A 27374-nucleotide genomic window follows, 5' to 3' on the forward strand; every position below is an offset into this window, starting at 1 on the left:
AGCATCACATCTATGATAGTTAAGATAATTAGGTTCTCCTAATGCACGTACATAAATTTGTATTTTAGATGCCATAAAAAACATTTGGTAGACAACCTCATATGAGACAAGTTTTTCTAGAAAATTAAAAATAAAATATTAATATTATAAAATATTAAAAATAAAATATAATTAAGTTAAGAATTTAACACCGGTGCAGAAAACCCCGCACAAAATATATTTGCAAAGCGATACAGATAGAAAATTTACTTCTATTATTAATCAAATATGGAAAACATGAAAAAATACCATCTCGTTAAGAGCAGACCAAGCGCAAACAGAGGTAAGCTGGCTAGTTTTTTTTCCGTAGGAAGTGGGGGGAAAAGTTTCCTGAACCAAACGCCCAGCAGCCCGCACGTACTGGGTGTGTGAGGTTCACCGCCAGTGCGGTAGACCCACTAAAAATCCACTCCCTCACTTAGGGTAGTTCTGGAATTGACCTAAAGGCATAACATCAGCACCACCCGCGTCACAGGCACACTTCTCATTCACACCAATATTTACATAACACATTCAGACACTATTTGCGCTCAATATTTATAGCTAATAATATATACAGCTCAGAATTTACACTATAGCTATGCCGGCTTCAGACAACAGGAACACGTCCAACGGGAGTCATTGGTAACGACAGTGCCGAGGCACAACCACCACCCGCCCCCAAAGGCCGGTGCCCATCGCTGTCCTCAACCGTCATCTCCGTTGTCCGCCTCGTGATCCTCCATTAGTTTCTGCTGTAGCACCCTTTTAAACCACCGTGCACACGCAGTCATCCCTCACCGGAAGAGAGCATCAACCGCATGACTCCCTCCGGTGAGGTCAAATCGCCACGTGGTATCTCCTTCCTTCATGTGGGGAACACAAAGAAGCTGTGCTCCACCGTATCCACGTGAATCACAATACTGGCACAATTCTGTGCGCCTCTTTCCGATCCTACAGAGGTGGACCCCGAAAAACCCATGACCCGAAAACCACTGAGCCGTCCAGAAGTCCACCTCTCCATGCAATATATTGATCCTGGCAGCCACATCCTTGATCAAGGTGTAGGTCCAGTGCCCCTCCTTCGCACTGCGCCACCACTCCTGCCAATCAGCCAGCATGCGGCCCCTCGCCTCCTGTGGCTCTATCTTTTCTCTCTTTGGCCCGCAGGTTCAACGGTGGCAAACCAGCCACCACCAGTGAGGCATCTAATGATTCCGTCCGGTAGAGCTGCACACACTTATCGCCAGCCTCTTGTATATACCATTCAATCTCCGGGCATTTCTTACCACTCCAAAGGCCCCCCACCATACCGGTGCTGCATACAATATTATCGATACCGTGGTAGACGGCAGAATTCTGCGTTTCAATGCCGTAGGACCCCCAGCATTGGCTGCAAGCCTCAGCAATGCCTAGGACATCCTTTCCCCCTTCATGGCCACTTGCTGAACATGAAGTGAGAAAGCCCTTGACCTATGGAGCCACACTCCCAAGTATTTTGCCGCTTCCTTCGGGACGATAATTTCTCCATCGACTTGGACAGCTTAAGGGGCTATTCGCTGTCTCCCCGTAATGGCTACAATTTCAGTTTTCTTAGCTGATAGCTGCAGCCCCTGCGTCTGAAGCTATGACTTGATCTTCTCAATGGTCCTCACTGCTGGTCTCTCAAAATACTAACTTAAACAATTTATAAGTGATATTCGGTTCCCGTAAATAAAATTTATAAGATCGCCTAAATTATCTATCGTGTTTGTTTGTTGTTATTCTTATTAAATTCGTGGATACGTTCTGAGTTATCAGAATTCATCAGATAAGTTATCAGAGACATAGAAAAATCTATTTTTTATGATATGAAGGTGGTATATGTAACAGTTTTGTATGTGCATTAGAAAAAATATTTTCCATATCTTTGTGTCATATAAGAAAAAGAAGCAAAAGCGTATTATCCTGATTTATAATTTTTTAATTCAAAATCAAACAGGAACTGATTTCAATAAAATTTACAGAATGAACATGTGTTCAATCTGATTTGAAAATTTTCTATCTTAATCTGTTACTTATTTGGAACCCAGCTTTCTCTTAATTAAAAATAATTTAAAGTAGATTTTATAAGAAAACTCCCTTTTGTAATGGGTACCACGATTCGACTTCGGAAAATTTCGACAAATTTTTGCGTTTCATATCCCCAGACCCCAAACCACCGTCAGCTCAAACGTTTATATATGTATTTCATTTTCTTGTGGACAAGATAACTGCTGTAATTTTGCGACAATCATTTTCAAATTGTTCCTTAAAAATAACTCGTCCCAAAATCTCAGTCGTGTTCGTTAACGGCCAAAATCGGACCATGGGGGGGTCTTTTTCGAAAAAAAATTTCACTATAACTTTCTTATTAAGTAAAATTTCGAATTCGTTTTAAGTTCCTACTATTCTTTGGAGGCCTACAACTTATTTCAGTGTAGTTTTTTGATATCACCAAACATTGGCCCAGGAGATGGAAAAAATGGGGTTTCGAAGACAAAAAAAGTCATATCTCCCTTAATAGGCACAGTATCAAATCGGTTTAAAGTGGTCGTTAGTCCTGTAAACATTACCTAAAACCTTTGTCTGAAACAATTTTTGATATACCAACCCTGGCATCCTGTACCTACCATCCGGCAACGGATGAACAAAATTTTGGTGGAATTGTAAGAACATGGGGCTTGTCGTATGTTATACACGTGAAATTTATTTCACATTCAACCATTGTAGTGTTGAGTAAATTTGAAGTTTTTCTTCTGAAAAATCTTTTGTATCCCCTACTTTATATATATATTTAATTTATTTATTTATTACGTTAGGGATGAGGTACCTCTTCATTATGGTTCATTTTTCTGAACGTACAAATTTACACGTTTAGATGCATTTTGGTAGAAAAGTTCCATAAAAATTAGAAATAGATTGGTAAACCTTTCCTAGAAATTAGTGTTATTTCGTTCATTTCGATGGATGAAAGTGGTTGGATGGATTTATTTCTATTTAGATAATTTTTTTAAATTATTTTATTAATCGAGGATGGACTTTTAACAAAAGAGCTCATAGAAACGTTTTCGAAATTTTTCAACTCTAGTTTATTCTTAGGCAGAAGAATTTTTTTTTTATTGATGCACTGGGATCCATATCAGGGGGGCGTAAATTAAAGCAAATAACAATTTAACGATCTTTCTTGGAAATTATTTTTTTTATTTTAATGGACGGTTTTGATTCTTATAATTATATATCAGAAATGTTAGCGCGAAAGAAACGCCGGCTGATACGAATTGTGCTTATATATTTTAAACCGTAATAATCCTGATTAAGAAAACAGTTTCAATTTGTTTTGCAACTTTTTTTGCTTAAATTCAACCACAGTAAAACATAAAGTAATTATGTGTTGTATTTAATTACATAATTAAAGTAATTATGTGAGTGAATCATCATAGATTATAATTAACTAGCGCCATAATTATTTGTAATATATCTCTACCTGTCAAAATAGATACTGCATCTAAACAATTTCTTTACCGGCGTGTTTTTAACGTATGTGAATCTGCGAGCGTGCGTGTAGCCTAAAGACGTGATAGACTGATGATGCTGATTACAAGCGAAAAGATTTCTTAAGAAACAGCCCGATTAAAATTAAATAACTGTTTTTTTTTTTTATTTTAATTAAATTCGTTGTCTTTCGGAAAGAGAAGAGACAATTGATTTTCGGAGAAAACGTATATTATTTTTTGAGGAAATTGTTTTAAGATGGGAACATCTTAACAAAAGATAGCTATTTAAAAATTGTATTATTACGCTAAAAAAAACTAAAATCATTCATTAGAAAATTTGGAAAAAAATGTCCGAAAATCCTTGCGTAATTCTTCTAAAACTTCTTCACATTATTTACGCGAGTGACATTTTTTAAGGACATTTGTAGTTTAATTAGTTTTGTTTAGCAATACTTTAAATCCTATTTTAGGAGGGATTTTTGGCTTAGAAATTTCGGTAAAAGAAATAGCAAAGCAGGAATTCATTTTGATTCAAATTCTTTGATAACCGTAAAAGGTCAAGGAAATAAGCGAAAGTCAGATTAATTAATGAATAAATAAAAAAAAATTTAGATTAATATTTTAAATGTAATTGAGTAAAATTTATTGTTTACATCTACATATTTAAATGACTAAAAAAAAGAACGGTATTTGTGATTTAATTATTATGCAGAGGAAATTAGTACCGTAAAATATTAAATGTTTAAACGGTGTTGTTATTGCGTGATAGTCTTAACTTTTATAAATAATACAATACAGTGAAAGTTGTGATTTGCTTGAAAATTACTTTTTAACTTCCATAAAAATAAATTGATTTATATTGATATAAGGATAAAAATTGTTATTTGAAGTTAAGTTATAAAAAGTAAATAATTACTCTTTATCATGTAACTGCAGGCCGCATTTAGCTCATGGTTTCTGTAATAAAAAGTAAAAGTATTTTTTTACAACGAAATTTTATAAACTCGATTACTTCAGTTTTAATTATATCAGTTCTATTTGTTATGTATGTCATTATAGTTTTATTACGCTTAGCCTGTTTTATTTATGTGATTTTTTCCTTGTCCGAAGGAATGTTAGCGGACGGTTTAATGATGTATTCACCATTCATTGCATTAATATTAAACAATAATTTACTGTGCCGGTGAAAATAAGAGGAGCAGTTTGGTGCAATCTCCCTTTAAACTATCCGTTAAAGTCCGTTGAACAAAATGGAATAAAATCGGAAGCATAAAACTGACGTGGAAATATTATTTTGTTGTCAAATTCTTTTTCTTTTTTTTACTTACATAAGCTCTATTACTGTTACATAGTTTTGTTACTCTTCAGTCTGCCAAGCGATTTGTAGTTTAATGCGATCGTTCCACATTTTTTACAATCTATGATGATGCGAGAGGTTAATTTCTTACGCGGAAGTCAGATTGTGTTTTTTATTATCTAACAGGAAAAATAGTTCTTATTAGCACGTATTTATAAATGTGGTTGACTCAAACTAATTGATTACTAATTTTTTTCCCATCCTGGGTAAACATACCACATTATCTCGAGAAATCGTGAGCGGGTTGGAGCAATTATTACCTAAAATTCCCTAGTAACATTCCTTTGATTTTACTTTTTGTCAGTTTATTCGCCTTAAATCTCTTGCCTTCGTCTTTAATTTTTTCCAAGTTTTCTTTCTGTAGATTTTACAAAAAAACCTACTGAATTTGAATTAAGGATGTATAGATCTGTTGGGTAGGTTCCTTCAAGTTCCTGTTTGGTGTACGTATCATTTAGTGTGGGTTGAGAGCTACACACAACAAAACAATCGATAACCACGGGGTTATCGGCCTATTCTGTGTCATTATTCTCAATAAATCAAAATATTCTAAAAATCAGAATATTTGACTGATTTTCTTATCCGGTTATATCTGAATCTTCTAATACATCTTAAGGTGTAAATTACTCATACTATTATAATTAATAAATAACCCCCTCTCTTACTCACTCTCTCTCTCTCTCTCTCTCTCTCTCTCTCTCTCTCTCTCTCTCTTCTCTCTCTGTGTGTGTGTGTGTGTGTGTGTGTGTGTGTGTGTGTGTGTGTGTGTGTGTGTGTGTGTGTGTGTGTGTGTGTGTGTGTGTGTGTGTGTGTGTGTGTGTGTGTGTGTGTGTGTGTGTGTGTGTGTGTGTGTGTGTATTCTTTTATCGTTGAGGTTGTGAGGCACCGAACGTTCACCTTGGCATATTATATGTATGTTCAACCCTTATGCATAGTTCTTCATCAAATGGACGACCATTTCGATGTTTTTTGTTTTATTTTATAGAGGAATATCCTCTTATATTTCAGATTTTAGTGTTAGAATTTTTAATGAATGATCATCTTATCTTTATATATATATATATGATTTAATGACTAACTTTTTTATGGCAGTCATTATTTATTATAGAATTATAGCATTTCTATTAGAATTATTATAGCAATGTACAGCCTGATGATATTGTAATACAGGTTATCATAAAAGAATGGTGCGATTTCAGTAATTCACAGGAAGATTGTAGGGAAATTTCTAGATGTTATATTGGTATCCCTGAAAGCCTCCACCCAAAAGTTTGTTTATCAGCAGTTGTAACCACAACATCAGTTCTTGTATTGTTGTTGCGGCGAGTTACTATGTTCTCGGATAAGCGAGTTTCTATGTTCTCGGATAAATACAAAGCAAAGTGTGTTTTATTGATGGCTGAATTAAAATCCGTAATTTTAGTTCAACGTGCGTAGTTTCAACGTGCAACGTGCGTTTCGACGTGAATTCGGAAGAGATCTACCACACAAAAATAACATAACACGTCGGTTCAAACAATTCGAAGAAACCGGATCGGTTAAGAAACAGAAATCAACCGGCAGACCAAGTGTACCAGACGAAACGGTTGAACTAATAAGACAATCGGCAATTAGAAGTTCTGGGAAGTCCATACCCCGTCGAAGCGTCGAATTAGGTATTCCAAAATCAACAGTTCACGAAGTTTTACATAAAAAACTGAAATTACACGCTTATAAAATCCAGATACTGCAGGAATTGAAACCCGATGATGGTGTAAAACGTTACAATTTCGCTGTTGAAATGTCGGACAGAATAAGTGAAAACGAATCATTTTTAGACGATATAAGTTTTACAGACGAAGCTACATTCTATGTGAATTAACAGACACAATTCACGAATATGGGGCCCTGAAAACCCACACGCAATTATTGAGAAACAGCGCGATTCGCCTAAAGTTAATGTTTGGTGTGGCGGGATAAAAAATCGTGTAATAAGGCCTTTCTTCTTTGCTGAAAAAACAATTAATGGAGTTGTGTATCTTGACATGTTAACCGATTATTGCTTTTAACATTTGGAAATCGATGGATAGGCCGGGGAGGACCCATACTTTGGCCTCCAAGGAGTCCATACCTGACACCTTGCGATTTTTTCTTGTGGGGGTACATCAAAAGCGTTGTTTATACGCAAAAAATTCGCGACCTAAACCGCTTAAAAAACAGGATTAATGAAGCAATGACAACCATTAACGAAGAAATGTTGACTAATGTTTGGTGAGCAGTTGAATATAGTTTGGACATTTGTCGAGCGACTAAGGGCGCACATATTGAAATTTATTAATTACGTAAAAAAAGTTTGAGACGACAAATTTGAAAAATAAAAAACATAAACTATAAGTAGTTCTGTTTTAATTTAAACCTTGTTCAAAACCGCATCATTCTTTTATGATAACTCTGTATTAGAGTTTTTGCACGAAAATTCTACTAATGTAGTCGAAAGACTTAGATAAAAAGACTTTGTGACAGGCTGTAAATTACTTGGCATTTTAAAGGTTGTATTTAATGCAGAACACGACATTTCCGCGTTTCTTTGAGTTTAGTTAAGGCTCAAAGAGGCGCTCTTTTAACACGTTCTTGATGTCGTTTTTCATTTCCTTTTTTTATTTTTTTTCAGGATGTAGGACACTCTCCCCTTTAACTTTGTTTTTGCGAACGGGTTTTTTATATCACCAGAATTTTTTATATATATTTCAATATTTTAAATAAAAATGGGATTAAAAAATGTAAAATAAAATAAATTTTGTAAAAATTAAATCGATTTAAAAATCTCAAAAATAAAAAATAATAAATTATAAAGAAAATTACTAAGTTTCTTTTTCGTTTTTAAAAAATCTTCAATCTTTTTTAGTTGATGCCATATTAATTAATTAGTTATTTAAATTTGACACTGATTTCTAAAAATCGAAATTTAAAAGGAATATTAAATAAATAAAAAATTTAATAAAAAATTCTTGTAGTTTAATTTTTAGTGTTTAAATTTTTTTTATCCGCGTACATGCCTTTAAGAACTACGCAAATATCATTTCATACAATTTCTTTCTTTTTCTTCCAAAAGTTCTTAATTCTTTGGGACTGTTTAGCTCTTTCTTTCTTCAGTCCATTTTTAATTAAAATAATTAAAATTTTTAATTAAAAAATTTTCTTTTTGTATTCTTTTCGACCCAGACAGTCTTTTTCTGTTAAACTTTTTGTGCTCTTCTTTTATTCGTTTAATGTAGCCAGCCGAAAATCTGTTTGTTTAGCCGTGATCGGTTCGTTCATTCGGACCGTGTGTCCATAGAATTTCAGTTGTAGTTTTCTTATTGTTACCTTCAGGTCTTCAATGTTATCGTGTATCTCTTTATTTCATCTCAGTTCGTGGCCTTATTTTGTTGTTAGACAATAAATACTTATTAAAATTCTTCTTTCTTTCTTGTCTTTATTTTTTATTTTTTTAAATTAATTATAATATATTTTTTTAAACATTAAACTTGTTTTTAAACAAAATAATTTTTTTAATATTTTAAATTAATACTGTATGAATATTAATGTACATTAAACTTTTCAGGTGATTTGTGCCAACCGTTGAACTGCAAAAAGAAGGACCTTTGTCTTTTAGAGGATGCGTTTACTGCAGTATGTGTCAGCAAGAAAGAATTGCACCGAAGTGGTGATATTGTTGTACCCAGGAACAAATTACAAGAAATTCAATCCCAGACTCAAGACGAGGATGTATTTTATGATTCTGAAGACGATTCGGACGATGAAGAGGCTGATTCCGCCCAAGATATTGTTAGGACGTGAGTAAAAATATTTATTTTTAAATAAACTCATTTAAGTTATTCGTGGAAATATTAACCTTAGCCTTATTTTCATTCTTAATTAATTATTCTAACGTGTATTTCTAGTACCGGTTTTCATTTATAATTCGCACGTACGCCGAGGAATTTGTACGTACAGTTTATTCCAGATAATCGGACAACTTCGAGACCAGGGTCATACGGCCTATTAAACGGCTGGGCCTATTAAACCATATCAACGAAAAATGAAATGTACTCAAATACAATCGGTACATACTAATTATTATTAAATACCACATGATTTAACGTCTACTATTCGTCTAATTTTATTTCGAATGCAGTACAGAAATTTGTATTTTGAATAAAGTTATATAAACAAATGATTAAATTGTTTTTATAGACTTTCATCATTAACAAAACAAACAAAACTTGATAAACAAAATAGAGGTAAAAAATCCAGCAAATGACTGCCTTTTATGGTCGGTAAAATATAAAAAGACATGTACTTTAATGTCTCTTACCTAAATTTCTTGAACAAATTCTTATACCTCTCTTGTCTCTGCTCTTTTGTCTCCCTTTCATTACCCGGCGTTTTAGAAATTTTCGCAGTTCTACTAGCGGACTTCTTTCACTAACTTCTTGTATAAAATACTACTGAAGTCCGTCAATGAGTTTTGATTCATCTTGTGTAGATACGCGTTTCTCTTTGGGTTCGTCTTCATCATATTCAATTTCGTCCAGTTTTTAAGTAATCTTTTTCATTATTATTTTGTCATCACTTCCACACAACTTGAAAGAATTACGTACTGTGCAGACCAGTTCGAACAAACCTTTTCTCCAAGTGATTAAGGAGTAGTTACTTCCCTTCATATAGCGTTTAAGAAACGTTTAAACGACTTACATCACTAATAAAATTGTGTTATTTTACGAGTAAAAGAAAGAAATACTAAATACTGGGCTTTATAAACGGCATTTTGGTTTGTTGTACCGGTGTGATTTACATGAATTAATTATACCAATATGTTTCTGTTTCTACAAACCTATCCTCATTAAACGGCTGCTCCGAATAACCGGTAGTCTTATTAACCGTATTTACCTTGATATATGTGTTTTAATTGAAGCTAAAGAATAATGTTTTCTTCTTAGATTATTGGTGACATCATGCTCGTGAAACTACCGTTATATATGACTTCATTCATGGCCAGAGGAATAAGTTACCAAACGAAACGTGGCTAGACTCCTTCCTGGCATTTGTATATAGCATAAAATGTAACTCTTTCCAGTAATAAATTTAGGAGTATTATTATGTGACTAATTTTAATATTAATTTATTAATAAATTTCCTTAATCAATGAGTAAAAAAAAAATACTCCAGAATGAATTTTTTAACGCAGTAAAATAATTTTCTAGTATTGTTTTAAAATTATTTTCTTCATCTATTGAGCAAAGAGATGAGTGTGCCTGCTTTAGCTTTTACATTAGTATTTATTTGTGTAACTTTTCCCTTACGTTTAAAAACAAAGTTAAAATACTGAAAATTTAGATTTATTATTTTTTTTGTTTGATTGAATGAGGGAGATTATAAATGCCTCATTCTTTTTGAAGGAATGTAGGAATCTTTTTAAATGTTTTTTTTTTTTTCATTAGACTGATATTAATGTTCTTTTTAAGTCTTCCAAATAACTTTGTATCAAATTAGGTCTAGGTGGAGAGTATAATCGTTGGTATCAAATCTATCAAATTTTGTTTTTTTGGGGGAAAGTTTTTAGTTTTTTTCTTTACTATTAATAAAACATTTTCACTAATTCTTCAAAATTGTGTTAAATTGAATTACCCTATTTCGTCAGATTTTCGTAAAAATTTTATTATTTTAGTGTCCCATACATAAGAGACATCAAACCAGATTTCATCATTATTTTACCTATTCTAAAATTACAAGACAAATAGAGCCTTACACACCCATGCGAGCGCGATGCACAGAGAGAGAGAGAGAGAGAGAGAGTGTGTGCGGGAGGGAGGGAGAGAGAGAGAGAGAATCTTTATGCTTAGAATTTTACCCACGTTTATTTTTATACTTTTGGCCTTACGGGAATTCAAACGGTGGAGAAATACAAAAACCGGGTTTTCCAAAATTTTCAGCTATTGTAAAGATTATTTTCATTCACTTATTACATTATACATTACTGTTGTGAGAAAGTAAATCTATAAATAACTCTTTTATAAATTATAGATTAATTTGTATTTTTTAAATTAATTTTAGGAATACTTAAGTTGAGATTCAGTATTTTACAAGTGTTGATTAGATTTAGAACCGTGTTTGTAGTTAGTTACTCTTGATCTCTTTTGGTATAAAATGAACAGGCTGTTGATTTTATACCCTTGATTTACGAGGCACTCAGTAACCACCAAACAAGTGTTTACTTCCATCGAGTTATTTATTCTTTTCCTTTAGACTCGCGGTGGGGTTTTGTTTATTTTTAACAACTATATATAAGAAATAAAAGTACTAAAGATTACATAGTACGCTTTAGAACTATAATGCGGTGTAGTTCATTCGTGCTCTATCTAAAATTAGAACAATAAGCCGGTACAGTTTAACTTGTTAGATAAGAAAGCAGAATCCCTACGGAATTTTGTCTGCCAGACTCGTTCTTATCTCGCAGCCTTTTCTGTTTATTATACTTCAACTTGAAATATCAGCTATAAGTCTACCCTTTTTGATCGAACAATTCCTTTACAGTGAAAAGAGAAAATAATTTTTCTTTAGGGAACAGGCTGTATTTTTAAAGAAAATCTCTCCTTTCATGTATTTTACTTGTATATATCCGATTGTTGTAAATTTATGGCTTGTTTTATTCTAAAAGTAAACAATTCTATTATTTATAAATAAAAAAATAAAAGATGTCGATTTAGAGCTTTTATACCGAATCGTGTTTCAGTAACACCATATCAGGTGTTTTTTTTTGTTTTATGTATATTAAAATATACATATTTATATATACGTAAATATTTCTTCTATATCCTACAAGATCCAGAAGAGAACTCTCGTCGAAACTTGAAAAAAAAATTATGAGAACATTTTTTCAAGTTTTATTTCTTTAATTCTTGACCCATTGATATGTTTTATTAAATTAGATGCACAGGGAGCTAAATTGGAGGTTCCTCATCTGTAAGATGGGGGAACTTCTGTTTAAAAATTTCAAAAATGTCAGTGACAATTGTTTATTGTTTTTATTTGCTTTCCTTATTATGGTTTGATTTTTTTTTTTATTAAACTACATTCTCTCTTTTAAACCATAAAAAAGGTAAGCTTGTAGGAAGGTGTTTCAAATTTTATTTCCGATCGTTATAATTTTTTGACAAAACGCATTTTGAGCGAGTAAATTTGCTAAACTTACGTATATATTGAGCTAGCTACGAAAAGTTGTCTTGGTTTCCTACGAAAATTTGAAACTACAATTTTCTATTATATCTCAAATATTTCGAGTAGAGTTTACTCAAATTTTGAGAATGAAATACCAAAATAAAATGTATTCTTTCTTTTTTAAATATTACTCACCGAAACCGTACGGGTAGCTTCCTCTCAGAAAGCGATTTAGTCATCGGCTCAAACAAATTATATTACTACTGTGTATCCCTTTGTTTAAACATTACCATTGTCTGGATAAAATGTTACCTAAAACACCTTTGTACAATAACAACAGTAACAACTCGATCGTCACTTCGTCCCGAGTATTTCCGAGTTTGGAGTACATTTTTACTCGTAAACAAATTACTCGTTAACTCTCATTTATTAAGATTATTATTAAAACTAAACGAAATGATTCGCATTAATTGGCGACTATTTCTATTTTTGCTATCCTTCCAACTCTGAAACTGTAGAATCTGGAAAGCTAAAATACTTAAGATGAGCACAATACGTCACAGTATGTAAAGTTTATTAAATTGCGGCTGAGGTGCTTGTCTGGTAAAACCAAGGTTTTTATTTATCTAATACGTGTAATCAGGTACTATCTACAATGATGAAACAGTTAAGTTATAAATAGTTTAATGTATAAATAATTCATGAAGCATGAAAACTGCATAAAATCATTTTTTTTAATTATTTTTATCAGTATTTTAAATAAGGATGATCAAGAGTTTTGCTGAATTTTTATGCGAAGTAATTCAGTTCGAGTTTATTATTTCCCTTGTATTTAGATTTTTTTTTTGTTTTCCGTAGGAAGTGGGAAAATTTGCCTGAAGCAAACGTCCAGCAGCCCGCATATACTGGGTGTGTGGGGTTCACCGCCTATGCGGTGGGACCCACTCCTTCACGCAGGGTAGTACTGGAATTGATGTAAAAATATAACAGCAGCACCACCTGCGTGGTAAATTTACACTATAGCTATGCCGGTCTCAGACAGCAGGAACGCGTCCTGCGGGAGCCACCGGCGACAACAATGCCTAGGCACCCCCGAAGGCTGTCTTCAACCGACATCTTCGTTGCCCTCCTCGCAGTCCTCTATTAGTTTCTGCTGTAGCACCCTTTTAAACCAGCGGGCACACGTAGTCCATCCCTCACCGGAAGAGAGAATCAACCGCATGACTTCCTCCGGCGAGTTAAAATCGTCACGTGGTATATCCTGCCTCCATCACGGGCACACAAAGAAGGTGTGCACCATGTTTTACTACCTTAAATGCTTTATAACAATACTTCGATAATAGTAAATAACCGAGTTTGATTCTTGTTTTAATTCTGTTTGTGAGTTTCTAATGTTGTTTTTTTTATATAAAATTTCATTTCTATTATTCTTTCATCTTTCTTATTTACAAAAAAAAACAAAAAAAAAACAAAAAAACAAAAGTAACAACATATACTGGTTTTAAAGAATATTTTTAATACGTACGCATTGTGTAAACCTTTCCTTGTTCTAACATTCTGATAGTTGAATGACTCTTAACATTATGAACCCTTGCTTAAACAAAGGGTAAAAAAAATGTGGAAAAGAGGGCCCGTAGACTCTTAGAAAAGGCAAGCCTTTTCAAACATGCTCAAACCCGGAGATTGTAAAGATGTTTTATTCTTTCTTTTTCTTTATCTGAGAAAACTTGATCTTTTGTTATTATTTTAAGCATTTATTTTTCTTCTGTTTGTTATTTTTATAAAGTAAATTTCAAATAGTCTTTCGTATAAACTTTTTTCTTAATATTTTGTTCATTTTAGTTGACGTTTCTATTCATTGTTGCTTTCAATCCAGAAACGTTTTTCATTTATTATACTGTAATTTTTTATATTTTATATTACCTTTTTACTTTTAAAATAATTAATTTGTAGTACTTTACAATTTATTATAATATTTATGTTATTATTAAATTAATAAACCAATAGTTGAAAAACAACTTGTTATTGTAATACTCCTTGTTAAAAGTAAAAACAGATAGCTTTGTCCTATTGTTGGATATTATCAATGTTTTCCCATACTGTTGGATTTTCAATCAAATCGCAATTTTGGATAGTTTATTGGTAGCAGTGATGGTGGGAGGAATGTTATTTTTTGGTATCACGATAGGAATAATTTTAAATTATGATGATTTATTATCCAATCAGACTGAAGATTGATTACTATTTATTGTTATACATCAACAAAGAAATTATGAAGCGGTGGGAAAGTGTGGTTATAAATTTAAAATCGATCTAATCTGTTGAATTTTGTCGTTTGTATTGTGCTGTGGGGGAAAATTTTTTATTTGAATTTATGTTGTGCCGTACGTGTCCGTGCATCTGTATGTTTTATTATTCGATAAATACCATACAGTTAATCTGTATTTTAGAATGTGTGGGTATATATGTTATTATACCCTTATTCACGAATCAGTGTATATAATCCATTTCTTTCACAGAGGAAACGGTTACTTTATGTTTTTTTCTTTTTGTCATCTTTCCCCGGTCTTTTGTATCTCATAAAAAGTGTGATACAAGGGTATCAATCAGAATTACTTTCTCTAACTCTTTTTGTCTGGTCGTGTTGATAACATTATTACTCTCAGAGAAAGTAATTCTGATTGTTTTGCGATGAAAAAATGAAAATGTTATTTATCCTGCTAAATTATGCATTTCGGGTAACTGTTATTCCGATGTGCGAAATTACATTTTCTTAGTAAAATAGATGTTGGGAAACCACTTAAATCCTCATTTCCATTAATATTCCTCTCGTGAATGTTTGCTGTTTTTCCTGAAATGGTTTAATTAATTTTAGTAGTGATTGATATTCAATTTCAGGTCGCCTTTAACCGCTACGCCTCTGGTACTTAACAAACAATTAAAGCATCACCTTGTATTTTACATCACGTCTTGTCATATTTTCCATGTTAATTAGAGCTAAATATATTTTATTCTCAACATATCCTTCTACAAATAGACTTCTTAACCCTAGAAGGCGTAATATATAATGGGCCATGAACCTTGTACTTGTTGCAAAACTCGGCTAAAAATTTTCTCTTTTCCAATTCGTCTATAATACTACATTTTATTTTCTATCAACCCTCGATTTTAATACCTGATACCTTATTTCAAAACACTTTTTTTTTCTTGATTACTTATTTTATAAGTATATATATATACATATACTTACAGAATGTGTGTGTGAGCGCGCGTGTGTATTTAAAGAACGTTAGTGATGCGAGATGTAAAACTCCTGTATTTAAATAATCATTTATTCTAGGAATAATGTTTCTACAACTTATTATTAAGTAAGATTTAGTATTTTATTTTTTAATAATAACGCTTAACAGATAGACAACATTACGATTTATGTACTCATATTTTTTATCGAAAATTTTCCATTACTCAACATGGTGCAGTGTCTGCAAGTTCCTGAATTTTTAATTTTAGTTCCGCTACCGTTTGCAGTCGTTTAACGATTACCTTACTCACGAACAAACCTCAAAGAAAAAATTCGCAAGCGGAAAAATCAGGAAATCTTGCCACCCAAAAAATAACCCATTTTTTGATATTACATAGTTAGGAAACAGTGCTCTTAAAGCTGTAATAGACATACCAGCAGTATGACTTGTAACACCGTCTTGCTGGAACCAAATAATCTGTGAAAATCGAACTAATTCTCACCTCATAAATGTTGTGATAATGTTTGTGTAAAGCTCTTCAGTAACGGCTGCAGCGTTTTTTCGATCGTCTTGAATAAGGAGTGCTCCAATATTACCAAATGACGAAAGCGTACACCACATTGTGACCTTTAGACTATGCAGCGGTTTCTCGTGCATCTGAAGTGTGTTTTCAGCGTTCCAACATCGACTAATCTGCTTATTTATGTAACCGTTCAGGGGAGAATAAGCTTCACCTGGTATAAACGTAAGTGGATTAAGTTTTCATCACCATCCGTTGAACGTTAACACGTTTCTTAACAAAACTTCAAGCGAACAACCAGATTAACATTTTTTTATTTCCTGAACAATTTGAATTTTATAGGGATGAAAACTTAAGTCTTTTTTTTTTACCTCCGGGACCACCGTTAGGTTTCTCTTCAGAGGATGAGATGAATGATTTGTAGCGTGTCTGTAAATGCCATGCCTGACCGCGATTCAAACCTGGGACCTCCGGATGAAAGGCCGAGACCCTACCACTCGTGCCATAGAGGTCGGCTAAGTCCTTATATTAAACTGATCGATTGGTCACTGATATTCAATGCTAACGCATGTTTAATCAAGGAAAATTTTGGACTATGAATTAAGTCAGTTTGAACTCCGTCAATGTTTTCTGACGTTCTATCAGTTTGCTGCTTCTTTATGTTGTCAATTTAATGCATCCCCAGTTTTATCAAACCTTTTAGCCCGTAAGTTAACTGCATGAACAGACGGTTCCCGCCCGTGAGGTGGAATATTGAACCGACTGTGAAATAACTTTCGTTATTTGTTGTGCAGTCACCAGTTTTATAAAACGATTTAACACAGAAAATACGATGTGCACCTGACCGCTGTTCTATATTTACTAAATGCATTAAATGAGTGGAACTATGCTATTAAGTACAGCGTTATTATCCAAACGTCAAACGAATAATCAAGCTTTTAATTTTTTTCGCTTCACTGACGTGTCGGTAATTCAAAATAATTATATTTTCAAGAAAAAAGGTTCTTCTAACTAATTTTAATTCTCTTTGTTTTCCTTACTTCGTAAACACTTCATTATTTTACTTTATACAATTAACACTATTTCTTTCGTAGTAAAACTTCGTAACGTCTGGTATTTCTTATACTCTTGTAATATTATTTTTGTACCCTAGCTGTAACAGTTGTAGGTAACAAGACATGAATCTGAAGTCATTAAAAAAAACGGCAGAATCATTTTCATGGATAAGAAGTATACAGATTTACAGGTGAAAATGATGAGTGAAGTGGTTTCCCATTGTCCTCTTTACTGAATTATTAATATTTTTTTTCAAATCGATATGTTAAGCCCATTAAAATGAAGGTGATTAGTCGTAGTGAACACTGCCATTGACACCTTTACTGAGAAACGGTTTACGAAAGAGAATGGATGTGCAGGTCATTAGTCACAAGAAAGCAATAAAGCAATATTCTGTCTAGTGTCTCTTGTACGTTAGATACTTTATACGCGTCACATCAGTAAGTAAGGTGGAACAAATGTGTATAGCACATTTAATATATCCCCTTTTCTGTTGTGAAACGTTATTTTAAGTTAATTTTTAACTCCTGTTTATTTTTCTGTCGCATTTTTATTAATTTATTCTTTGTTTTTAATACTTGAGGAATATCTATTTTAATAAAAAGATACTTACTTTGTAGAAGATAATAAATGCAGTTTCTTCTGTAGATTTTTATTAAGCATTATTGGAAAAATATACTTAAAATTTGTTAATGATTAGATGTATTTCAAGTAAAATTATTTTAAAGAAATAAAATATTTCTTTAAAGATTTGAATGAAAAAAAAATACTGATTTTTTTTTTGTACCATCAGTAATAGGTGTAATGGAAGAACAAAGGATGTGGAAAATAGCTCAGTTAATTAAACGTTTCCTGATTTTTATTCCGGATGAAAAAGGCAATCTATATTATACGTACAATAAATTTGGCATCTTTGTAGAGTTGATATTTTTTTTTTTGCTACTACAAAAAGGAAGTCTCGCCCATAGATAAATTTTAATTTTGCTTGTATTATTACTTTTTCATATTTTTCATCTCTCGTAGAAGTGAAACAAATTGGTTCATTATCTCTTATTGAGATTATTTTTCTTTTTTTATGTATTTCTAAAGAGTTTTTTAAACAGTATAAATTATCAAAACACCATTAAGATTACTTTTTGAAGAAATTTTTATTTTCGTATAGTTTTCCTTATTTTCTTAGGATGTATAATGGTACAAAATTAAAAGTAAAAAATAAAAAGCGCAAAAATTAAATTAAAATAAAAGTTAAATATCATATCTTATTTTTTCTATGGAGATTGTGAATTTGTGTGATTTAAGTGAACCAAGTAGATTTTTCAAAATGTATTTATTTAATATGATGAAATTAAAGAAAAAAAATTTGAGAAAACTACAGTTTTTTTTTGTTGAAAATTTGAAATTTACAGTTTCCTATTTTGTGCTGGAGTTTCGTAAACTTTATTTAGTTCGTTTTCCCTCAACAGTTTTATATCCTTTTTACGTTAACTTATTTATTTACACTTTTTACTTCCTTGTACGAAATAAAGCAAGTATTGTGATCGCGAAAAATTTTGGTTTTCAAATTTTAATGGAAATACCCATTTGACCATCCCTGAATCTACTTTGACAAGTTTCGGCGTGACGTCTCTACGTACGTATTATGTACGTGTCTCGTATAACTCAAAAAACGATTAGCCGTAGGATGTTGAAATTTTGGATTTAGGACTGTTGTAACATCTAGATGTGCACTTCCCCTTTTGATTGCAATTGACTGAACCAAAAAGTCAAAAAAAGTCCAAAATCCAAAAAAAAAAATTGGATTTTGAACTTTTTCTTGACTGCAGTAATAAATGAGGGCTTATTACTGCAGTTAAGAAAAAGTAAAAGTTAAGAAGTTAGATTCCTTCATACTACATTGTCCGTCTTAAAAAAATATTCGTTTAATACACTTAGTACTTCATCAAATTTTATTATTTTAATTTAATCAGTTTCTGATACATATATATATATATATATATACATACATACATACAGACACACTTGTTTGCTGATCCAAAATTGCGTACACATACAAGTTAATAAACTTTCAAAACGGTTAAATAAAATTTAACTTGTATCACGACCTCTTTGGCAGGTTAGTCGCGTCTCTGCCTTTCATCCGAAAAGATTTTAGTTCGAATCCCGATCAGGTTTGGAATTTTCAGTTGCAAAAATTTATATCTCGTCATAAAACAATAAAAATTAATGAAAAAAGGGAATTAACAGCTTTAAGTGGACATTTGTGTGTAGTTACTGGAGTAAATAAAAAATAAATTTTAATAAAAGTTTTCTCAAAAATATATTTAAAATCTGGAAATGGATTCTGCGAAGCCAGAAAAAAAATATTTTTCTGTGATTTTCCGATAACTAAAATACGGTTCTTTAAATGGGGAAATATTAAAGTTTTAAGCTTTCTCTTTTGAAGATAATACCTTTTTTAGCTTAAGAAATAATGTATTATAAAATAACATGGAATTAAGTCGATTTGAAATTTGATATATAAATGAAATGCATGAATGGCTGTTAGGATGTTAAACGTTTTTTTCTTCTTTTAATGGATTTATTTAATGCTTTTAGCACTTTTGGAATACAAATTGGAAGTAAGATATTCTATTATCCAGTTTTACTCTCTCATGATGGTCTAAAGGGAAATTCCGAAATATGCTTTCATAAAATTTCAGTTTCATTTAATCTGGAATTTCATTTCAGATATTTTTTAAAAAAATCGGTTGACACTCCTTTTCACTACCCTTTAGAGATAAGTAAAGTAAGGAAAAATCCCTTTTAATTAGTTGTTTGGGATGTAAGTAAAACATTCCTATCGATTCAGGTTTCTAGCTCTTCTATGTTTTATACTCCAGGGAAACCTCTCGTTATTGCAACCAAGTAAAGACATTCAAAATTATTGTTATCTTTTCCTAGACACTTTTAAAAATTACTATACCAAATCTCAGGTTTGTAACTGATGAGGTAGATAGGAAAATTTGAGTACCAGGTAGAACTTTACCATTTTTAAACATAGGTAACTTATTTTCTATTCTTTCGCTTGTTAGATACTAGCAGCGTCCTTTTTTTGCATGAAACTAAATTTTGTTTATGCCAGTCTGCTTTTGATGATTTTTTAATTCGGCGATCGGTATTTTTATATTTTTATTCGGTATTTTTTTATCGGTATTTTTATTCGGTATTTTTAATATCTGTTGTAGATTTAACTGAATTGTAAATTGTTATTTTTTTGTAGTTTTTATTAACCAATTTTTTTCAAAAAAATAAAACTTATTTTTATAATTAATAATTTTGGTGTAATTCATATTTTTGGAATTTTGAGCGAAGGCTTCATTATTCTTTGGACAATTATTTTTTATTTTCGATCATTCTTTGTAATCGTTAATAATTTATAGCAAATAGCATATTTATCTTACTAGCTAAATTGAGGACGCAATAATCTTTTAGTGCAAAGAATGTTTTTTACATTATTTTCCATAACATTAAAAAACTGGTACTGGCATTGGTCCCTGGCCATTGGGGAATCCTCGGGAACTAACGGATCGATGAGGCTGCCAAGAGAGCTGCAATAAATGGCATCCGAGTACAATCGACATGTGAGAGTGACTTTATGAGATCAGTCCGTGCAAAAATTGCGGGCTCAGTGGAATAGGTTCTGGCTGCTGAGTCCTTCCACAGCATTACATAGCATCCGGGAGAATGTACTCGAGAAACCTCTTTCCCCAAGCAACAGAAGAGATCAAGTCATCTTAACTGGATACACCAGGCTTACCCACGCTCATCTATTTGGCTCTCCTCAGAAGATCTGTGAGGTTTGCAAGTTGAAATGGTCCGTGCACCATCTACTCTGTGATTGCCCAATCTTTGGAACCATCTGAAAAAACTTAGACCTGGGTTCAGATATGAAATTTCTACTAAACCAGAAAGAAGGTATAAAACTTCTGTTGCGGTTCCTCTCCTACTGTGAAATGAAGAATACGATTTAGTGGTTTTTGTCTGATTTATCTATTTTAGTTTGTATTTGTTGTTGTTACTTGTCTATGTTTATTCTTTATTTTTTTATGTAAAATTACATTATAGTGTTACTTTAGTCGCTAATGACTGCAATTGTTGATGGCACTGTAACAAAAAACTTATTGAAATGACATACGCTTGTACAAAGTCGCATTTAACATCTAATTCCAGAAAATCTAAATAATTTCAGGTTATCGAAAAGCCTTTAGTTATTGGAACAGAATAAAGTTCATTTGTTAAACATATATTTTTTTTTAGTTGCATGAAAAGAAAACAGCGCAACTTAATTGAATTTTTTTGAGATGAATTATTGTAAATGTTTTAATAATAAACCTGTGTTTGACACGCACGTACGTATGAGTATTTGAATCTGTATGGTATTCAGATAAAATTGTAAAGGTAGAATGCTATATTTTTTATTGTGATGTGAAGCGATACTTGAATCGCCCATGAAAGTGCTGCAGTTTGGTTGCCATAGCAACGAGTACCGCACATGTGCGCATGTTCTATTCTTTGCGTTGAAAACACACTTGAGCTGAAATTAATATTGTCCCAACCAAATAACACCATTAAAAAACCCCAATGTGTAGCTCTTTTTCAATTTTATTTTTTTTATTACTTTTTTCATATTACATAGTGGAGACATAAGTGATATAAATTAATTTTCGTCGATGCTTCACTTTTATTACTGTCACCTTTTGTCTTTTTATTAGTTATTTGATCTTTCTTTTCCTTATATTTCATATTTTTTAGTCTTTCACAGAAGAATTTTTATTATTTTTTTTTTTGTTTTATGTTCTTAACAGAATATATCTTGCACGTTTCTGGATTTGAAATATTCTATCTTCTGTTGTCTACATAAATAAACTTGTAGCGTTGTTATATTTCTTTTTTCTTGTTAATGTAGTAGATTTTATTTGTTTTTCTATATGAATATGAGGAGATATGTTACTCATCAATTCAGAAATTTCAATTTCAATTTCATCAAAGAAACAACAAAAACAAAGATCGATCATGTTTTTAGGGACAATTATGTTTATGTAGGAAGATACAGAAACAAACACGATGAGTTAGGCAAAAATTAGATGTAATATGTACTAGATTGTTATATACATGAAAATTTTACTCTGATTAATTAATATATTTATGTAATTTGAATGTTTCCACGATTTATAATTTTATTTAATTCTTTTCTGAACCATATTTATAAATACTTTTGATTTACACATTGTATTGGAAAACAGTGAAAACAAATTCTTAGGTAATATTAGGATAAAATTAACCTATTAAATGCCTTAACGGTAACGGTTGAAGGCGACTTGTCACGAATTCAAGTCAATACTAGAATTGTCATATTTATTTTCAAGAATAATATAATCCCATTCCAGAATTACTGGAGAATTAAAGGTGGAAACGGCTTCTTGTTGCTTTCTTCACTGAACCCAATGTACAGTTACATATCGGCATATTAAGCCCACTAAAATGCAGGAATTTATGTAAAGTGAACCTACTTGTTCTTACCGGAAGCTATTCTTGACTTGTGTCACTTCTTATGAATCTCAGTTGTAATAAAGATGGGATAAAGAGATTGTAATAAAGAGGGGATAAATATACCCCTTTAGGTTGTGAAATCTACTATTGATAAAAACAAAAATAGTGAAATAATTCAGAGCCAAAATATAGAATGTAAAAAAAAAGGTATATAGAGGTTTTAAAGCTATTTAATATCTCTTAACTTTGATTTATACTAATGAATTACAAATAAAATGAAAGAGTAACTCTTCCAGCTTTTCCCTACAAGCGTTCTATTTGATTTGCCAAGCGGCACTAATCTTACCTTTTTTTTTTTTTGAGGTGGAGGAACCCATTAACGAGCAGTGTCGAACTCGCTAACAGGTTCCGCAAGCTTTTACAGAAAATGAGTATGTATTACCTCCACCCCTGATGACACCACCTCCTGGGAAATCGCTAATAAAGCATTACTTCTAGACTTCTAGAGGGACCTCTCTCTATAAGAGAGTTCGTCCGGTATTTTTTAACCGGCATGCCTGTATAATGGAAACGTCAGTTATTTCGATCCTATGCATCAAATCGGGTAGATCAGTAGGTAGCGGATGCACATACAGAAGATCTTTTATAAACTCCCATAGGAAAAAAATAATATGGGGTTAGTTCGGATGACTTTGGAGGCCTCCGAAAACAAGCTCTGGGATCGGGTCCATGTCGACCGAACTAGCGGTCCGGGAAAATTTCTTTCGACCGATCCAGTGAGAGGTTTATATTTCCAGTTATTCTAGTGAGGAGGTGCATCATCTTTTGCTAAATAAAATTCTCTAGTCCTTAATGTTGAGGAAGGAACCGTGTACACAATATATTGAAATATTCAATTCCTGTTACGCTTGCTTCAGTGAAAAAAAAAAAACAGCCTATTACTTTTCCTCGGGATATTACCCAGAAAACAGAGTAAAATAGTAAGATTGTACAGATTGTAAACGGAATTATTATATTTTTGGATTCCCTAATTGTTGATTTTAAAAAGGAATTTATATTCTCTCTGTATAGAATTATAGCTATAGATCTTCTCAAAAAGACACTACTCGCTTCCTTTTTCAGTCGTTGGAATAACTGTGAAGTGCTTCTGGTCACACAATTCCGTGCAGTTAGGAAGTTTTTTAATCTAATCTTTTGAAACTGTTTAAAAAAAAATTCAATTACGGTTCATTCTGCTTATCAGATTAATTTTGATAAAACCTGTAAAAAAATAAAAATAAATTTTTTAAGTTTTGAATTCTGTTGTCGAATTTTTTTGAGCGTGGTTTTTCTTGTTTCTTTTTAGCTAGTAGTGTTTTAAGAAAGTACTAAACAGCAAAAAGTAGAAGTAAGTTTTAATTTAAAAGTTCAGTGCAATTATAGAGTATTATTTTCCTTAAAATGTCCTTTTTAAACATATCCTAATTCTTTTACAAAATTTTATAATTATTTTCCATGTAACAGAACTTATTTCTTTATTTAAAAAATGTTTTGGTAAATTTTAAGATGCGTTCAGTAGCAATTTATTTTTTTTTGTCTTTCATCATAAAATTCACAGATAAACTTCCATTTGATAATATTTTTTGGTAAAAAGAAATAATTATTTTAGGATTATAAAAGCACCTGTGAAATGTGGTAGGATATACTTCAGCTATTAATTCTTATTTGTAGAAAATCTCAAAGAAGAAACCGTCGCTCGTGGCTTAGAAAGAAGTCACTATTGCGTGAATATCATCTGCATTTCGGTTGACTTGGCAAAATGATATCCATATAGTATATTCGTTTCTGTAAGAAAGGCAGTGGGAAATCACTTTATCGCGTACAGTTTCCAAGTATCTGTGACATTCTATTAATCAATGTTAAATCTTTTGCAATAAGTTTGATGTTTATAAACTGGACTCATAATAACGGTAAAAAAAAAATTGAAGTTGGTTTTATTTTTTCTCTTATCACTTTTCGTTGATTTTATTTAATTTCTATAATTCATTTTCAAAAAAAACCAAAAATTATAGGAAACTCTTCTTTATGACTTCTGCCTTTTAACGTAATGCGGCTTTACGCCCATTGAAGAGCACAAAAAAATTAAAAATTATATTCTTTAACTAAACTTCTCTTATTTCCTCATCGGAAAAGGGTATTTTTCGGCTATTGATTTTTTCATTAAAATAGCTACTTCAGTCATTAATAGTTTCTATTTTTATTTTTCTTAATAAAGAAGAATCTAAGAATGTTAGTTTGGTAAGCTAAATAAGGAAAAAATATATTGATTAAAAATCCTACATCGCGAATTATGTGAAAATTGTTATAAAATTGTTAAAATGTAATTTATTATGTAAACATTGTGCATTAACTTTTTTTCCTGTGGTTAGGGGAGTCATCCCATTTACGGATAGTGTCGACTCGCTAACAGGTTTCACAGGTGTTACAGCGTATGTATCCTGCGCCCTACCGACTAAACCTCCACCTCACCAGCCCCACTCACGCGGCCGGAAACCGCATTCAAGCATTAGTCAGTCCCAGGAGGTACCTTCGAGCTCAGTGTGTTCAGAGTCCTCGTACACCATCACTGTCGCCCGTCTAGGCAGGCACGAACGAACGCCAGTTCTGCAGAGGGTTGTCTGTCCTCCCTTCGCTCTCCAGTCGGGTATCCTTCACTTCACTTCTTGAGGTTTTCGCTGGTCTTCTGTGTTCTGCTGGACGGTCCGCATGTTATTATCGGGGAGCCTCGTCTCTTCATTTGAGTTGAGTCTGCCAAGGCGTCCTAGACATGGTTGCATCCCGTTTATTCTCACTATCTGTTCGGCTGTTCACTCTGCTCCTTCTCTCTTAGAATCTTTATGGCTATTTCTGCTACTGCAAACCACTCTCTATTTCCCCTGAGCATATACTCCGGCATATTGTCCGGCGTCAGTTGGAGGACCCCGAGGTCTCTCCGTAGCGGCACCCACTTTCCACAGTCGAAGAAGGTGTGCTCTATATATAATTCCCCGCAGTAGACACACGCAGGGTTTGCATGTAGGCGGAATCTGTGCAGGTGGGCTGCAAAATCGCCGTGGCCAGTGAGGAGCTGTGTAAGGTAGAAGGCATGGGGAGCTGCTTTGCCACGATTCAATCCGTGCGATGAGCCTTCGGGTCCACCTCCCCTTCTCCGACGTGTCCCACTGTTCTTACCAGGCCGCTGTAAGCTGCTGCCTGACTTCTCCTGGTGCCTCTACGTCTCTGGTCTCGTTCCTCAATCAATAACTTCACTGGAGGTAGTCCTGCCAGTACTCGTACCGCCTCCCCCGAAACCGTTCTGTACGCCGTTGTAATACTTAGCGCTACCCTGCGCTGTACGGCTTCTAGCCTCCTCTCGTTTCTCGCCACTTCCATTGCCTCATACCAAGCTGGCGCAGCGTACAAGACGATTGAGACGGTCGCCGACATAACCGGTCTCCTTTTTGAAGTCCTAGGTGCCTCAGTTCTGGACATTATCCTGCCCAGTGCCGCAGCAGATCTCTCCGCCTTCTTGACAACATACTGGATATTGTACATTAACTTAGCTGTGCGTTTTTTTAAGCATCATTCCGCAATAGCAGTTTCCATTTAGTGTGATGACGTTTCGTTACAATACGTTTTTCTAAAAATAGCAATTAATGAACCGTTGTTAACGTTTAAAGATTTGTTTTTTTTTTAAGTACGACGATGTACAATTTTCTTATTTAAGATTATCAAACGCTACGTAATAGTTCTTTATTTTTTATTTTTATAATTGACGATGCCTATTAGAAGCAACCTTTACGTGGTAGATGGCCGAAATTGGAACTTTATTTTCATCACCCATACTGGTCGCGGATAACGATTAACGTATAGTTATTAGATAATTAATACGGCAATAGAATTGTTTTTACGTTTCATACGTGTTTAAACTCATCATATTTTAAAAACTTAGTCAAAAAGTAAGCTATTTTTATAGTTATTCTTCGGATTATCTTTTAAAGAAACAATTTAATAATGAAATGAAATCGTGTAGATTAACCAAAAAGGTGATCGGGTAATAAAATAAGACCATCCTTCTCTTTTTACCGTTATTTTGAAGCATTATTACGTTTTAGACTCATCACTGAAGATATAACTCGAGTCTAGATATTGTTTTTGTGAATATCTAATTTTTAAGATTAACTTCAACATCATGAGAAAATAGTCATTACGTGACGACGTTCACAGGAATGACGGTAAAAAATAAGTTAAAGAAAAAGGTATTATTTATATGAACATCTATTTTTTAAAAAATAGTAACTTTCCTAGTTTTAAGTTTCCGTTTTATTTCTTCTTGACCGATATCATTTTTTTTTTTCAATATAAACATTAAAAATACATTTTTAAATCTGATTATAATCTTTTAAATATAATTTAAGCTCTACAAAAATGTTATACAAATCGATTTTTAGGTTGTCTTTTGAAAAGCTTCTGGATTTCCTTTGCTTACGCATTCGGATAAAATCTCCCGTCTGTTAATAACGGAAAAGAATATACAGCTTAAGGATAACTTGTTTGTTTAATTGTGATGTTACAGTGATAATAGAAAATATCTTTTTTAGTTCTGATAAGAGATAAAGGAACTGTTATTTTTGTATAATTGTAAAATTACAGTTTTTAACGAATTTCATTCGAAAAGATATCGATCATGTTAAAACCGGATTTTTAACATAAAATGCAAGTTTTCTTACTAAAAATGTATAATTTTTAAAAAATTATACATACAATGACTAAACCTGACGGTTTCTGTGCTAAAAAAAAATTACTTTATTTTGTTATATTACTTATATAGTATTCATATATTCTTGTACGAAAACAACAACGCAAACTTAAAACTCATCTCTTGTATTCTTTCCGTATTGTGTAGTATTCATGAAGGCTTTATCCTCGTGTGGCAAACC

General features: G+C 32.5%; 1 protein-coding gene across 3 annotated transcripts in view; it reads left to right on the top strand.

Moving 5' to 3' along the window:
• Positions 1–27374, top strand: part of Cow (Proteoglycan Cow) — a 746474-nt gene that overhangs the window by 631822 nt on the left and 87278 nt on the right. For all 3 annotated transcript variants that reach the window (XM_075361499.1, XM_075361500.1, XM_075361502.1), the window contains exon 3: positions 8474–8705. In XM_075361499.1, coding sequence (XP_075217614.1) covers positions 8474–8705 — 232 coding nt within the window. The remainder of the gene's footprint in view (positions 1–8473; positions 8706–27374) is intronic.

Source organism: Lycorma delicatula, chromosome 3 (assembly GCF_047948215.1).
Source record: "Lycorma delicatula isolate Av1 chromosome 3, ASM4794821v1, whole genome shotgun sequence".
NCBI classification, from domain to species: domain Eukaryota; kingdom Metazoa; phylum Arthropoda; class Insecta; order Hemiptera; family Fulgoridae; genus Lycorma; species Lycorma delicatula.